The sequence below is a fragment of the Eurosta solidaginis genome, chromosome 3 (assembly GCF_040869045.1).
Source record: "Eurosta solidaginis isolate ZX-2024a chromosome 3, ASM4086904v1, whole genome shotgun sequence".
Taxonomy (NCBI): domain Eukaryota; kingdom Metazoa; phylum Arthropoda; class Insecta; order Diptera; family Tephritidae; genus Eurosta; species Eurosta solidaginis.
In genome coordinates, this window is record NC_090321.1 from 215,265,568 (window position 1) to 215,283,724 (window position 18,157).

Below are 18,157 nucleotides of genomic sequence, written 5' to 3' on the forward strand. Positions count from 1 at the left end.
CTTCCTCACGGAAACTGTACTATTTAACAAACATAACAACCATTTTATTTTTTTTTAAATAATTATTTAACCTTAAATTTACTTAAGGGTCTGAGTCTTTAGAACTGATACCTTTCGTTACTTCGATGTTAGAAGACAAATCACTAAACATGCCTATATTCAAATTATTTTAACAAATTTTCAAGGATATATCAGATTACATATGTTTAAACTCTTTCTGTCCTAGGTTGTTTGTTCTCGAAATAATGTAAAAAAATATGCCTACATAAGCAGATAACCTAATAAGCACGGCTACGTGAATATCCTAACAATATTTGTTACTATAAATTTAAATTGTGACATTTCAGGGTTGAGATGGAAAGAGAAAACTTAACAAGTTTTTTCAATATTTCATTTACTGCGTTAGTTTATATCTTTTTATTATTTATATTATACTTCCTACAAAATCTCAACTCACTTGGTATGTTTTATTATAAATATATATTTAATAGAAAATCTGTATTAGTACTTACCCATTCCCTTTGACTGTAGCATCTCCAATAATTTCTTAATACTTTCATCACGCGCTATAAGAGTTTGCTTTTGTGTTTCGACGCGACACTCAAGATCTTTTATAGTTTCACGTAATATACTGATTTCACGCTGTAAATGATCATTTTCTGCGTACAAAGCTTCCACTTGTTGTTGCATTTCAATATTAGGCTGACGCATACGCATGCGTAATTCCTCTTCCAATTGACGCACCAACATTGCTTGTTTCTAAAGAAGAAATTTAAAAAAGTTTTAAGATTATTACACAGGATGATCTAACACAAGATTTTTTATATATATGTAAATAAATCTAAATTGTCCTGCGCTTTGGCGCCAGAGGAAGAAATCTCTGGAATTTCCCTTCTTTGACGATCTTTGCGATCTGGCCAAGTTGGAACCTAAGAAATTCCTGACATTTGTTGAATCTACCTGTTGGTTTGAGTAGTGGAGAGATCCACGTGGTATCACAATGCAACTTTTTGGGCCTAAGTGCACTGGTGATAGCACCGGTGGCCACTCTAACCTAACCTACATAAATATAACTAAGTTAAGTAAACATTTGAGAGTTAACATAAACCGGGAGGTTTAAAAATTTTATTTGTCAACAATTTTAACAAAATGGAAAATGATATATATCGTCAGCTTAGAATGTAATACCAATTCACACAGATGTTAAATGAAATAATTAGTGAAGTTTCTATATTAAAGCCCTTATTGAACTTAATCTTTCACATAAAATAACATTTTTTAATTATTGCACTATTGAGTTATTGAATGCCTAATGGAGTCAAAGATCTAGGCGGTTTTGCTTGATATTTCGGATTTTGTTATCAATGTAACAAATGCATGTAACTGAACGTTTGTTTCTACTATTCCAAATTAAAACATAATTCTTAGTTATGGAAAAATTAAAAAACCTTAAACAAAAATCATTTTTAAAACCTGATGTGCAATCATGATTATACTTAATAATGGTAATTGGTCAGTTACAAGTATTTTGTAATTAAAAAATTTAATTATCAAGTACAATTACTTTATACTGGTACTTGCATTGAATGCATCTATTTCAATTCGTGATCAATTATTTCAAATACTTTCAATTACTTTCAATTATTTTTAAGGAATTATGATAATTGAATTCTGGTGTATTGAGATGCAGAAATTATCAAATAAAAATCGAATTTTTGCCGTTTTACAGATACATATCAATCTTCTTTTACTAAAATGCAACCCCGCGTTAACGAAGGACCCTTTTAAAAGAGTTTTCACGTGGTTTGTGCGACTCTGGAACTAACTACTAACAGGTGATGACCACGTCTTCCACGCTTTTTCACAGTTATCGAATTCTCGCTTTATATTACATTTCCTAGGACTGTGCTTTATCTCAGCTTTAAGAAAATGAATTATACGAAACCGATAAATTTGGCAACTCCGTGATCATCTCAACGCAATCTATTTTAGTACTTATAATCTTTTACCAGACTTGCCATTACAGAAATGCAACCCAATGTGAAAGAAATAGCTTGTACAGAAACGTTTTAAAATTTTTCGTAGGGACTCTTGACTTTTAAACAGGGTTCAGATAAATTCTTTTACAAAGAATTTAAATTTATTCATTTAATTTTTTATACCGTCTGTGAATCAATTTTAGAACAAACATTTGTTTGATACTGAAGAATAATTAAATATTCCATAAATTCGGGAAAAACTATTTTTTTTACGTTCATTTGCTTTTACGTAATTTTGAAACTATTCTGCTTTCATTTCATTTATACAACTGAATGATTTTTTTTGTATACCTTCTTAATCAAACATTCCTGCCTATTTATCATAGGTATGTCAGCAGATATATGTGTTACGAGGATTATTGCGTTCTCGGTCCCCGGCTCTGAGGAAGATAATCAACCTATTTTTGAGACCCGATAACCTAAAGGTGTTGAGATTTGGATTTTAACGGAGCTTCAATGAGTCCACTCCGAAATATTCGCCTCCGTTCACCACGATGGACGCCTGGAAGCGCATAAGTGGTTTGCTTTATGAAGTGACGCTTGTTCTCCTTTAGATTTTGGACTTGCAATATTGAAAACAGTTGCAATGAATTGCGAAACGAAAAAACCTCGTATGAACCGACCGCCTTTTCTTGACGACCTTAACAAACGTAAAAATGCTATGACAAGCATATGAAGCGGCCGGGCCCTTAGTAGGAAAGGCTGCGATGCCGATGTCATGGTATCGTTGATTTCCCAATGGAAGCAAAGGCTGATATCCCTCTCTTAGTTATCACAGTGTAGAGGCTTGCTGACAAGTATTTCGGTTCGCGCCTTGTGATACCCCACAGCTGCACAAAGCGATCATAAACTGTTCCTATGTTCGATTAGATGACAAGCTCCATACCTATGAGCTATGTATGAAACAAAAAAAAAATAAAAATAAATGTAAGGCGCGATAACCTCCGAAGAGATCTAAGGCCGAGCTTCTCTTCCAGTTTGCGTCGTGCTCGTCTTGATTTTTCCCTACAAATTGGCCGGACAGGACCTACATGTTTTATGCCGACTCCGAACGGCATCTGCAAGGCAGATGAGTTTTCACTGAGACCTTTTCATGGCAGAAATACAATCGGAGCGCTTACCAGACACTGCCGATCTTCATTTTTAAGTACCGAAAAAGGAGATAATATCTGCATTGTACTGCACTAATTTTGTTTTGTCAAAATTTGAAATTCTGCCTATTCCAAACACTAGTTCACACAAAACACAAGTGTAAAAAATTTTTATGTATGAGCAATGAAGGAAACTCTTTGGAGAATGAAAACAAATATTTGTTTTTCAATTAACTCGTATTACAAATAAAAAGATAAATAAAAAAATTTCAAATATTTGAGAACAAATTCCTGTGCTTTCTCACAAAACTTCAAATGTTTAAAGTTTTTATTTGTGACAGTAGTTGAACATGTACTCCAGATGTATAAATATTTCAATACATTTCAAATATTTGGGAATGATAAGAACAAAAAAATTCGTGTTTTCTATAAAGAATAATTTATGAAGAAAAATTATATTTCAAACATTCTCTGAACCCTGCTTTTAAATAAGTGCTGACCGCAAATGTCTGCTACTAAGAGGTCTGACCATGAAATTCTATGTTTGTATTGTGTTGCAGCATTCTGTGCAAATGCTGAGCCTTTCCTTTTACCTCTAATTTTGTTCACACATACCGAACCCAGATAGTTCTGGTCCTAGAAAAATTAAAAAGTTAATTCTGGAAAATAGCATGGCTATTATTTAACAAAAAAAGATCTAAGTTTGTAATATGGTGTATTGTTTTTGCTTTTTTGAATACAAACATACGTCTTTTTCTTACAAAAATTTTAAAAATTTCAAATAATTGAAATGAATTGAAAATGCGTTTATTGAATATCAAGTAACAACGAAATATGTATATACGATTACTAATTTTCTTGAATTGTATCTTATTTTTCTTAAAATTTTTTCTCACACCATAAGTGTGCTAACTCACCACACTCCTACATTATCTAACCCTCGGGTACCAAATCATACACAGCCCTAACTCCTAGAAACCACCCCTATCATACCGCAAGCAGGCTAACCCACTTAACCCTGAGGACAGCGTTTACTCGCATATTTTTCTTAAAACAAGTCTTATTTATGATGTATATTGGAACGATTTTCCGTCATCCCTTGTCAAATTTGGTTTTGAGACAAGCCGGAAAATCCACACTGATGATGGCACAACGCCGAAACTGGTTTGTCTCAAAACAAAATTTGACAAGGGATGACGGAAAATCGTTCCAATATATATCATTTATCTACCCTGTCGGAAAATCAACAAAACCAAATAAGTCTTATTTATCTAGTTATCTCACACCACAAGTGGGCTAACCAACTTAACTATTAACCCATCAACTCCCGTATCCCCTAAGCTCTGTAGGAAAATTTAGAAACATGCAAATTTCAAAATGCGATATATCAGCGAAAAAAAAAAATGATTTTTGAGCAACCTAAACGCCATTTGAAAGAAGAAGACTTGTATTTAAAGATTCCATCCTTTAATTTTGGTGAAATAAAACATCTGCAAGGCTACATATCCTCAAATATGGGCAAAAACGGTGTTTTTGGCACTTTAAGTTTAGGATATCTCCAAAACCAGAGCTATAGAGTAATTCTTATGCCATATTTGGATTCAGCGCATCATGATCCTTCGGAAATATAGTCTGATTTCTGAGTCTGAATATTGGTTAAATTTTGTCGGCCTGTGTTATTTGTAATTGTAATGGTATTTGTACTTGATTCTACCAGCTCTATTTGAAATTCGAACCGAATATTTAATTAATTTACATAAAAAAATAAAAAACCGCTCAAGGCCTAACAATAATTATTTTATCATTATTATTGTTATGATATTTTTTAAAGTAGAATAGAAGAAAGAAGAAATTTAGACAACTGCCAAAGCTCGTTGTATAGATCCATTTCGGGAACTGCTAATTTCCTTCATCGGTAAAGTTTAGGCGCCGCTGCTATAACCATTCACCTATCACAGTGGTTGGTTGTTTGTCTTCATTATTTTTACTTCTATCCTGTTTCTTGCCAATTGATTTTCACAGCGCTGCGACATCTGTTGCAGAAACGATGTGAAAATTGGAGTTGACTTTGACTAAACGTTGCCCTTGACGGAATTTAGCAGTTACCGAAATGGATCTATACAATGAGCTTTGGCCTTGAGCTCGATTCGAACCCGCGATCTTACAAATCAGTAGGACGATATAACAACAAAAATTGTTAAAAAAAATTATATAAAATTTATTTAAATTAAATAATTAATTTATCAAAAATAAAGAAATTGCAAAATAATTAAACATTTTATTTCTGCAGAATTTTCAGCAAAAGAGTAGGCACATATTTTTTATTTTTGTTTGTTTGAAAAAACATTATTTTTTTTGGGGCTGATGACCGTTGTTCGTTAATGAAGCAAGTGGCCTGTGTGAAAAGGAAAAATTAATTACTTCATTAAAAACATTGTCATTCCATTAAGACAATACTGGCAAATATGTGGATCAATCAAGCAAGACCGCAATGTCATATCGTTGCTATAAACAAAGTAAACCTAATTTATAATGCATTTATATCCTATGATACCAATAAGCAATTTCTTCTTTATTAAACTAGTTTTTTGTGATTTAGAACATTTATACACTCAGTTGTATGCACATACTAAATTGTACACGTACCTGATTCTCTGTACTCAACAATTTTAACTGATCATTAATCAAACTAAATTTAGCGCTCTCTTCTTTACGTAACGCACGTTCTTTCTTCAATTCGGGCGACCAAAATGTTTTTATGCTATGCATTGAACTGCCTAATTTTTGATTTGTTAGCTCTAATTCACGTTTTAGTTGGCCCAATTCACGTTGCAGATCTGTATTTTGATGTTGCAAATCGCCCAAATACGCTCGATCCGATGAGGGCATCCCCGTATTATAGCCTAAAAACAGATAGAAAGAATTTGTTCATATGTAGATGAGTAATTAAGTTATATATACATATATCATAGATTTAAAATTGAAAAGAATAAATAAAATCTATGGGAGCAGAGTATGGTAAAGGTGCAGTGCCTACGCTCTAATATTTAAATCGAGCTTGGAAAATTAATTGATACGAAGTGCAAAATCGTGTTGCCCACGGGGGAACGCTGTGTTCGAACATGAAAATCATAGCTAGCCTAACGCAAGCAGCGAATTGAATTTTTAAAGGGAGTGCAACTGATATGGCTGCGTAAGGATGCGAGCTGAGGATGATAGATAGAATAGTCCAAGAGTAAGATAAAAAATTCGAAATATGAAGGAAGGTACTACTACAGCGGCAAATTCCTTCGAAGCGGGTTTCAATCATTTCTCTTTGCTAAATAATGAAGAAAACGATACCCCAGTTGATCATAAGCAGTTTCAATAGCCCGGTTGGAAAATAGCAACGGTCAATCAGATGAAGATTAACTCACCGAATTGGTCAATAATGAAGGTGAAAAGATAAAAAAAAGCTATCTCTATTACAAAATATGATAGGGCAATCCCTCAAATCTTACTTTTTATCCTAGAATGAGTCTTTTTATTTTTACTTGCTAGAGCACCACCTGCAAGAGCACGTGAATTTTAGGCAAACGCGGATGATGACAACGATGTGACGACGAATGAGAATAAGACAAAGTACTTGCGGAACACGAACTTTGCCTTTTGACAGATGCTGGTTCACTGTATGGTTTTTCTCTTTGAAAATTGTCACTAGCATCAACAAGAATGTCAACCTAGTAATCTCTATGGACTGAGCAGGCAATACTGAAGGAAATTTCTCTACAAACAAAATCAAGCACTTCCCCAGCAAACATCAATAAAACAGTTAGGGTCCTTCAAATACAAGTATACACGACTAGAATTACTGACTTTTACCTGCCTCAGCCAGCCACGCAAATCTCTCAGTAAAAGCCACCCTTGGTTCTGTATGAACACGCAGCACATACACATAAATACATACAAACATCCATTGTAACAATACCTGCTCATGTACCTACGAACTATAAATACAAGACAAACGACAACAACAGGTCGGCTGATGATGGCGCAACGCCGAAACTGGTTTTTCTCGAAACCAAATTTGACAAGGGATGACGGAAAATCGTTCCAATATACATCATTTATCCATCCTGTCGGAAAATGAACAAAACAAAATAAATCAACTTTGTCGGACCCGAAAGAGGTTTATACCTAGCTCCAGGTATAAATTTAAAAAGAAAGATCTAAAATATCTTCAAAGATATAAAAGGTCCATTAAGCTACATGGCTATCACCCGATCGAAAAACATATATACGACTTATGCGCCCATGTTTCGATAGGCGGACGGCATGCTTAGAGTGGTTTAGATGTTCGCACGATTCGTACTCCCTACATTGAGTTGGATCACTGCATCGCCGTAGCTCGCTAAGAGCACTTCTATCCGACGGCTGGAAAAATATTTAATAATTGGAGCATCTTGGACGGTAACGGCGCTGCATACACAATGCGTTGAGATTGGATTTAACGAGAGGAGTATGTGTGTGCTATGTGCTCAGTTTATGGATTGGACACTCTGCCCTCTTAGCTAAAGGCAGCAGTGAAACCCCCAGGGAAGATGCTGATTCCCAGAGTGAAGAGACAATTCCTGCGGAGACATTAAAATATGGCGTTTATGTCGTAGAACCAACCTTCCAACTGATTGTACCTTTTGAGTGTGGCTCTTGACTGGTAAACTACCACGAAGCACGTTTTCGCTTTACTATAAACTAAAATAAAAAAAAAAAAGAATCTAAAAAGAAATGACACAAATCAATACGTCATCGATTTTAAATCCACAACTAGCTTAGTCAGAATTGTGAAAGTTACCTTCGAACCATTCGAAACTAGACGAAAGAATATTAGATACATGCGGAAAATTACTCTTGGCAACAAATGCTAGTTTAGTCAAAGTGGGAAATTCAGAAATAAAGCCATGTCTCCTCAAACGAATATCCCACTCAACAAGTTACAATTCTCGGAGTATGCGGGAGGAAAGTTCCACAAGGGATTTGTGGAAATTTGCGCGCTTGCGACGGCGAGTAAGCTTTAGGTGATTTTTGAAGACATCAACATGATAGATGATGCTCCGGCCAGGAACGTACTATCAGCGACACCTGACTGTAGAAGAAGAAGAAAAGCAAACCCCGAGGCATTAAATGCCTAAGTCAACAGTGAATCCGCCACTGATCATATCTGTCATGATAAAAATTCAAGGGTGATGTCAGCACAGCCATATTTCGCAAAAAAATTAAGATTTGCCTACTTAGAATGTGTTTCTGTCTAATTCCACAAATAGAAGAAGATATTTGGGTGACACCCTACTTCTTTGAGACGCCCAAGAGTTATTACAAAAAGAGAAAATACAGATATAATGCCATGATATGCTATGCCTATTAGAGTGTTAAGGAATGCATTCCATTTTTTTGTTAGTCCGGAATAATGAAAACAAAATTTTAGTCATTACTCCTTTTTGCATTCTGGACTAATTATTCATTTTTTATTTCTCTTGTGTTTTATTCCCTGGATTGCCTTCATTGGACTGCAATATTGGGAAGAATGCATTCCTAAATCCTTTGCATTACTTTTGCTTCAAAATATAATTATTCACTTGCGTAATGTTTTTAAATTTTAATTATCCACATGAGAAATGCAGAAAGGATTAATTAGTCCGGACAGGGAATTATGACTAAAGAAATTTCTTCTGCAATCCAAAAGTGTTAGTCCAGGAATGAGAATGCATGAATTGAATTACGGTATAATTGATGTCTATACATTTTGTGACCATATAACTTCTGTAACTTACCTATAGGATTGGGACTTTGTCGCGCAGAACGTCCGTATAATTCATCCTCCAGATATAACCCCCTCTCCAGCGATCTGTCCCTTGAGCGATCACGTGGCTCACGTATGGGTATAAATTCACGATCATGAGGATCAACCAAACCACCGCGATCCAGCGACTGATAACGTGTTCCTAAGTAACAGATGTAAATTTTAATTAATTGATGATGGAAGCTTTAATTATTTATTGCTCAGACTCAAAGCTAACTTAAACTATCATTGATAATACATTAGTTTGATTATTTCTAATTTTATTAACGTACTTGGATAATCCATTGCATGTGACATAGGTGGTCTGCTGGCACTCCGACTCCGATGGTGGCCCGCACCGGCTGGACTTGTTGGCTCATCCATGTCTCTGTAGTATGGACTGCCCATTGCTGTAATTCATACAATTATGACGATGATAAAAATGAGGATGATATGACTAAGGGATGTGATACGTGATATAAAGAGTGAGATTGGTGATTGTCAGAGGATTATGGATTATATGGTTTTGGTTGTGGAGTGAGGATGTTTTTATTATATTCGGGTTTTGGATAAATTTCAATTTTGATTTTGGACAAGGTAAATAACATATTAAACTAAATAAATAGTGCATTTGGGACATATCGCATTTTCGTTTTTATTTGGAATTGCAAATACGTGTTAAAGCATTAAAGTAAATATTTTCAAAATATTATAATAAGCTAATGAGTGTGAAATTATTAATGAAATTCAAAACTATTTAAGCAAAAGGAAATTAAAAAGACTGTATTAATGGATGTCTAATGCGCGAGGGCGGGCAGGGGGTTATTTAATTGATGAAATACTACTTGCAACTAAATATAAAGCAGTTAATATATTAAAATAATACAGGAATAATAAAGAGGGTAAAATGCCAATTATGTTTTTAGATCTATATTTAGTACGATAGTTAAAACAAAGAGAAAAGCTTTTAGTATGGATTTATGTGTGCTGGGTGCATATGTATGTGATAATAATGCAGTCAGGCGTATCCCCAACTGTTGGCGTTAATTTATTTATTTAAAAAAATATTTACTTGATATAAAAAACCATAACGCCTCCGTGGATTTGAAATTAAAGATTTGAGTATCCCTTGAGTGGGGAGGAAGACGTCACGACGAAGGTGCTGGAGGAGGACAAACAGCCCATTGGTCCTGCGAGTCTTACAGATAAACCTCCAACATCGAAAGGTGGCGAGGAGCGAACTCCTCCTTACCCTTGGGTTCGTTTGACGTGGTGGTGATCCACGAGCTCTCATCGGGAGGAAAGGTTTCTGGACTCAGCGCGCGCGGATTTGGCGTTTACTACGCGCAAACGGAAGGACGGGTGCGAGCTGTAGTCATGGTAAGGAAACAGCTGCGTCCATATATGCTAATTACACTTCTGAGAATCTCGTAGTTGGCCGTTGAGCATCCTGTTGCATGGCCCATGCTCATAGGCGCGGAGGCAAATGCGCACCACAATGCGTGGGGAGGAGGAGACACGAATGAGGGAGGCGAAACTCTATTTTGTAACATCCTGCAAACCAATTTGCAGATAGCCAATAGGGAAAGTATCCCTACTAACATTGGTCCAACATCCAGCAATGTTCTTGATATTACATTGAGCTCCGAACGTGATATATCAAGGTATAATTGGATGGTCCTTGATTGACCGTCCTTCTCCGAGCATGCGTATATCAGCTTCAGCATCCCCATAAAGAGAGTAGAGAAGGGAGGAACCTTTAGAAATCTATGTCAACGATCTGGACTAAATTCCAGAAACAGGTAGAAACAAAACTGGGACAACCTAAAGAAGTTGCCAATGTGGAGGGACTGGAGGAGTCTACTGAATTTCTAAGAAGGATGCCTATTACTGCATCATGACAGAGCATGATCTCTAAGAAGATTCAGATGAAAAGCAAAGCCGCCATGGTGGAGCAAAATTTCTAGGGCGAAGAGAATCTCATGGAAAATTTTCTATACGGACATAGAGTGCTCCAGCGAAACAGCACGGTTGAAAAAAGTCCTAGCAAGGGGAAACATAGTTTAGGGACTAATAAAGAAAGAGAACGAGGAATGGTCACGTAATTAAAACGAGAGAACTGTAGACTTATGACGAGTATTCTGACCGGACAGTGTCTTCTGGTGTCACATGCCTCTAAATTAGGCTTGGTCAGTGATAGCAGATGTTGGAAGTGCGGTTTGGAGGAGGAAACGATCGTGCACGTTTTGTGCTCATGCCCTGCGCTTGCCAGGCTAAAACTCCAGCTATTAGGAGTGCTACAGCTGTCAGATATAGAAGAAGAAAGGGGCTTAAGACCTAGAAAGCTTCTAGTATTTGCCAAGAAGACGGAGTTATTTTATAACATAGGTCCTGGTTTTTGATAAGGTTTTTCAGTTTGGTCGTTAAAATAAACTTCTGGTAACTGTGTGGTCATCATGGACCGGCCAGTTCGACCTAACCTATCCCATAAATGGCCTGGTTTATTGTGTGCTGTGCCGTCCGGCCGAAAAGACTGGACCCAACTAAGGTTATAGGTGTCATTTTGATACACATTCTTCTGGAACCAATTGCATAATGTACCCTGTGTGTTTAATTAAACCATTTGGGTAGATCAAAAAAACTTTCTGAAGTCCTTTATGAAGCATTTTGACAGCGGCGCTAGGTCGGGCAGCACAAAACTGCTTAGAGTTCGGAACCTGATGTGTCTGTCTCCATACAACCGTCTACACTACAGCTCCTGTGTTCGCTTTGCGTGTGCAGCAAATAGCCAGTGTTCCGTTATGGTGGATTTGATACTGAACATCTCTTCTCATTACATATTCAGCAGACACTCTGTTCTTCTCTGGTTGTAGTCAAGCCATGTTTACTGGGCGATTTTGCAAGTATCCATTGAGTACCAAATACGAATTATGGTTTTATTGAGGTTGATAAGAACCACGGTGCAACGTACGCTTTTTCATTGCCTTTAATGTTCCTGTGACCATGTACCCAAGTGAGCGTGATCCGCACAAGGTTTGCTGCTTGGGGTAGTCCCCTTTTACAGTTTTCAATGACCTTAGTAAACGGATATGGTAAATTGAATGCTGTGAACGCCATTTGGCTGTCCGAGTATATGCGTATCTCACCGTCGCTTATCCGGCGAAGTGGTGCATTGTGCGGAAATGGCCTATACAATGTATATTTTGGAACTATTGATTGGTAAATTTCTTTAACCAAAAGAGCGAGGTTTAGCACTTTTTTAAAGAATACTTTAAGTATCCTGCGAAGCTGGAATTTGAACATGGGATCTTTGCTGACATACTTCTGAAAATTTTCAAGCATTAGGAGACGATAATACGTAATTCTTATTCTATGCCTTCACAGCTATTTCGGCTGACATTTTTAACATTGTGATGTTCAATGAAATCGCATTTGCCTCTGAAATAGTCGCTGCCATTGACTAATGCAAATATATGTAGCTCAGACCTAAATGCTGTTGGTCAAGTATGGCTGCCAACTGTGCATCCAGTTAGCATTAGTTCGAAGGTAGTCGCTGCGAGGTAGTAGTGCGATACTGTCACCTTGCGTGAATTTTTCCCACATTTTTTCAGGGTTTTTATTATAAAGGAGTTCGGGTGTTTGTGCAAATGGTCTAGCATCATAGCATCGCAAAGTTCCCTAGCATATCTTTGCAATACACTTACAAAATAAAAGGCTATTCATTTGCTACGTCATTGCAAAAATGCAACATCAAAAACCATTGTTTATTTTTTTGATATTGAATAGCAAATCATCAACTGTCAAAACAAAATAAGAAGTGCAAAGAAAAAATTGGAAAAATGAAAAATTGCTAAGAAAAACTTTGAAAAATGAAAAAAAGGTGCTCACGATCTGTAGCTTATATTTGCTATATAGCAGCATTTCCAACGAAAATACACACATTTTCGAACTCCGTTTATATAACTTGAGATTTTCTTTGAGAAAATTGTTGTTATGTGTGATTGATACAAGAAATGAATGCATTGCTAGACTTATAAATTTACTGACCATAATTGTAATCCAGTTTGCTGTCTTTTGTTGTGCTATACCACAAACAGGGAACAATTCAAAGTAATGCAAATATGCTACGACGCGCCGTGCAAGAACGCGAGGCTCCGTCTTTACCTACAGCTCGCTATATTTGTTAGCCAATTAGGATATGGTATGTATTTCGCTTTAATGTGGTTGTTTCTAAAATACTATTGATAAAATCAAGGGTGTGCAGTTTTTATGTATGTTAGTATACGTATAAGTGAAAGTAGTTTGACAAAAATGAAATTGTAATGTTAAAATGAAAATGAAAAGGAAAATGAAGGCGCCAAGCGAGTTGATAAATGCAACAGAAAAATGTTTCATGCGCATGCGTGATGTAAGATAAAATGATTATTAGGTCAAAGTTTTCAAATAATTATTTCATGAAATAATATTAAAATAATAATAATAAACTACTTATAATAGAGTAAAAAGAGATATATATACACGTTTATTAGAATGCCTTATCACCAGAGCTTGCATTTAACGGTTAAACAGAAAAATCATTCGGTTTTTCAAGGATAACAACAGGACTTCCAAGCACAAAAAGTGCTTTCTCAGTGAGAAATGTAAATTTTTGATTTTTTCCAGTCTTTACAGCATTTATTTTTTATGTTATTGATACTAGTGAAAAATTAAAAAATATGCACACGGCGATGGTTACTAGGACATGTTTCTGAATTTCAATTCTTCATCGGCTAACTTTTCGGGTGCAGAGTTTTGAACTCGGAATCTCTAAAATTCATACTTCATACTGGTGTTAAGGCAAGTACCTCTATTCCTATATCTATTGTCCTAAGTATTGCCTTTTTTGGTGCTACTCCTTTAAATCACAATTGGTTACATATTCGTACTATATATTTTTAATGCAAATTGCATGGAATATTTTCAGGCGCGTTCAACAGAACTTGACGAGTAATATTCGATTTGTAGAAGTGCAAAAATTTTATAAGATATATAACTAATTTTTATTTCCAATTGTGATTTATTGCCAAAGTTTTTTTAAATCAGTTGTTTTGTGACCGAAATGCGTTTAGGGAATTGAAAATCTCTCAATAAAAGAACATTGCCACAACAGAGTCTCGATATGTTTTCAAAATTATCCCCAAACAGTTCAGTTCACTTCTGGAGTGTTTGGGGATAATTTTGGGGCATTTAGAGACTCTTTTGTTGGTATCATTCCGGGACTACTTTGAGATAATTTCGGGATTAATTCGGATTTTTGGAGACTATAGTGGAAACTTCTTAAGGAACATTTTCAGATTATTTGCATAACCACTTCATATCATTATAATTTGTGGATTATATTAACGACTGATTGGTGGTCGTTTTAGGACTATTTTGGCAAAAGTTTGGTAGGCTACGAAAAAAAATTTGACTTATCTTGTTTGGTTGATTTTCCGACAGGTTGGATAAATGATGTATATTGGAAAGATTTTCCGTCATCCCTTGTCAAATTTGGTTTTGAGACAAACCGGTTTCGGCGTTGTGCCATCATCAGTGTCGATTTTCGTTCTGATCTGTTGTTGTCGTTTGTCCTGTATTTATAGTTGGTAGGTATATTAGCAGGTATTGTCAAATTGATGCTTGTGTATATTTAGTTATGTGTATGTACTGTGTGTTCATTCAGAACCGAGGGTGGTTTACTAATCGATTTGTGTGGCTGATTGGGGTAGGTAGAAATCTGTGATTTTAGTCGTTTGACCTTCTTTGTCGGTTTTTTGTTTTGGTGTGTTAATTGTTTTGTGTTTATTTGTTGTTGTGTGTTTGTCTGTTGTACCTGTGTGATTAAGTTGTTTCTTGTAAACAAGTTTTAAAGGCACGAATGTTGTGTCAGAAATTGTGTTTATCTGATCTTTTATTATTTTACCGTCGAATGTTTTCTGTTTGTAGATTTCCATGTTTTCGAGCACGTTGAGACGTCGTCCCTTTTCTTGTATGTGAAGAACCCTAACTGTTTTATTGATGTTTGCTGAGGAACATTCATTCTCGACCATGTGATTCGCGAATTTATACTCGGGTATAAAGTTTGGATTCCGTATTTTTTTGTTGTAATCTCTAATATGTTCTCTGAACCTCGTTCTTATTTGCCGTCCCGTTTGTCCTATGTAACTATGCTGGCATCCGCAGGTAAGCTTGTATACGCCGTGGCTGCTAAACGGATCTTTTGAGTTAATGTTAGTTCTTGGTTTTCGCCCTAGATTGTTCGATGTTTTGAATGCTGTGTTAATGTTGTATTTTTTAAAGAAGTTTGCCAATTTATATGTTGCTTTTCCAGTATATGTCATAGTCGTCCAGCTATTATTTTCCTTTTCATTATTTCTTTTTGGTTCTCCATTTGTCCTTCTGAGCTTATCTACTAGTGCTTTTTTATATCCGTTGTTTGCATGATATTATATATGACTTCAAGTTCCCTCTTATATGCCTCTTGTGTAAGAGGTGTTCTTTCAAGTCAATGTACCAAGGGCCTTAATGCTGCATTTTTATGCTGTTGAGGGTGATTTGAGGTATTGTGTATTATTATGTCGGTGGCCGTTGACTTTCTATATATGTCATAGTTAAATCTTTTGGCTTCTTTATCAATATTTATCGTGAGGTCTAGATAGTTGATTCCTCCATCTTTTTCGGTTTCCATTGTAAATTTTATATTTCCGTGCTGCTTGTTGAGGTACTCCAGTACAAGCTCTTCGTTATTAGTAGTTAAAACGCATATTATGTCATCCACGTATCTAGCATTAAATGACACGCCTAATTTGGACTTCAGCTTCTGTATGTACTTTTCTTCCAGATTTTGCACGAACACTTCCATAAGAATTGCTGATGTGGGGCTTCCCATTCCAAGACCGTTTGTTTGTCTATATATTTTATTGTTGAATTGAAAATAGTTTTGACGTAAAATGGTTCTTTGCGTATTTGTGATTTGCATAATTTTCACTTTGTTTTTTGTGTTATGAACTATTGTTGAGCTAACTATGTCCAAAGTCTCCGATAGTGGTATAGTTGGGTATAAATCTTTTATGTCAAAAGATACCAATTTGCTGTTTCTTGTTAGCTCTACACTCTCTATTAGTCTGTTGACAAGGGATGACGGAAAATCGTTCCAATATACATCAAAAAAAAAAATTTATTAATACGGAAAGTTATTGGGCTTTATCATTATCGGATTGTTATCGTCATATTATTCATTAGCAATCGACATATTATCGGTTTACTTTAGAAAAATTATCGAGTTTTCGTCGAAAAAAATCGATTTACTATCGAAAAGTTATCGATTTGTTATAGGAAATTTATCGTTTTGTTATCAAAAAGTTAAAAGATGTCGATTTGTTATCGAAAAGTTGTAGAGATCTCTATTGCAAAGATATCGATTTCTGGTTAATAATCACGCTTAGCTCAAACTAATTCAGCTCCCGTGAATCTTAATATTTTTCTGTAAGTTATTCACAAAAGTCTAGAAAATGCAGTCTTTTGTTAAGGCATCCTAATTTTTAAATATAAAGCTAGATATCTTACTTACGCAACAAATTAGTCTATACTAAGAGTGTTAATACATTTTAAATGCATACGTAGTATCACAGTTAAATAACTGTTTATACATTTGATTGATGGTGAAAATTTTAAAAAATTCTTAACAATGTCCTGGATGTGCGCACTAGACGAGGCCTTGTGAGAGAGTACACGAAGTGGCATAGTGAATGTCTGCAGTCGAAAAGTAGCACACAAAACATACAGCTGATTATCAGTCTGCTAGCTGAGAGCAGTCTTTGGCCTTCTGGTCAAACCGGGCAATTATATTTATATGCCTAACTAGAGTACCTGCTTCTAAGACTCAACCTCACGGTGTCAAACACTAGGATCTAATTGCGTGATCAGCGACTCAAAGAAACTGCTCTATGTTCCCTACCTAAACATTTCAGGTGCCGATCGGTGGTACCAAATTAGCTTGTAGTCGGTGTACAATCACAAGGTCTTACCTTGGTAAGATACGGAGTCTGTCAAAACCCCTTACCATTTTAAGGATAATGACATAAGGCTACAAGGCAACCCTACTTTGAGTTTCATTGCTAATCTATTCTAAGCATAAATAATGCGGTGCTGCACTTTTGACGCTTGATACACCGCCAGATACATGATACAGTTCCACAATGGATTGTGAACAACCTTTTCTGAGCACTAGGATATCCGCATCACAATTATGCGGTGCGACTAAAACCTTATCATCACACCGAGTTTAAATGATAATTTACACTAGATCCGATGCCACCGTTCAGCAAAGCCTTATAGTTTCTAACTTTTCAAAAAGAAGGGTGAGCACATACCCCTTTCTTTCAACTATCAATTGCTATCCACAAACGATAGGCATCTGCTTTGTCAAACATTCATTCATCAGTTATGTTCGTATAATTACGGGATGAGCTCATCTTTTTTTTTCAGCTTACGCAGAAGAATCAATTGAAAAAGTTATGCTTAGCTTAGAATTGGTTAAGAGGGAGTTCAGAACTTTTAGACAGAGCTTCAAAAAAGAACCTTATTGCCAACTTCCCAACGAAGAAGACCACATTACTCCAAAGAAAACGCTTATTGTCAATATCAGTGGAAAAGAAACTGTACAGGTTCGTTAAGTTTGATTCATTATCAACTTCCCATAAAAGTGAACTCCCTGGGCATTAGAAGTAAAACCACAGCCCCAGAAATCTCCCACCAGGCGGCCGATCCCAAGCACAGCAGTTGAGACCTGTATAAAAGTATCCATGTTACAGTATAAAAAAATCACAACTGGCTTTTCCTACTCCAGTTTATTATAACGACCGTGATAGCGTAGCGCAAGCGTTACATGTGTCCACAATGCTACCTTTGGAATAATACACCACTCTGAATAGCCATGGTATACTTGATTTTTACGATAAGCATACTCCAAATCCCTCACCCACAGGGGAGGTCTAACCGGACAGTACGAGTGTATTTCTCACTCATTGACCTCCGATACGGACATCTGGGTTCATTCGAGCCCGAAAGCACCGAAAGAAGGACGCCGAATATTGAACTAACTAGTGCTGGCACAGCATGAAGGATTGGTTTTTTTTTTTGTTGGAGTTGCATTCATGCTACTGTGTTTGAATTTGAGTCCCTTGCAGAGCTTA

At 36.0% G+C, this 18,157-nt stretch overlaps 1 protein-coding gene across 12 annotated transcripts in view; it reads right to left on the reverse strand.

The window, feature by feature from the left end:
- Positions 1-18,157, reverse strand: part of brp (bruchpilot) — a 191,528-nt gene that overhangs the window by 163,395 nt on the left and 9,976 nt on the right. For 11 of the 12 annotated variants that reach the window (XM_067775041.1, XM_067775037.1, XM_067775036.1 and 8 more), the window contains exons 2-5: positions 9,239-9,355; positions 8,938-9,108; positions 5,777-6,033; positions 513-759 (exon numbers count right to left, since the gene is read on the reverse strand). In XM_067775041.1, coding sequence (XP_067631142.1) covers positions 513-759; positions 5,777-6,033; positions 8,938-9,108; positions 9,239-9,355 — 792 coding nt within the window. Of the gene's footprint in view, positions 1-512; positions 760-5,776; positions 6,034-8,937; positions 9,109-9,238; positions 9,356-12,992; positions 13,178-18,157 lie in introns of those variants that run through there. The other variant, XM_067775038.1, reaches the window with a different exon arrangement.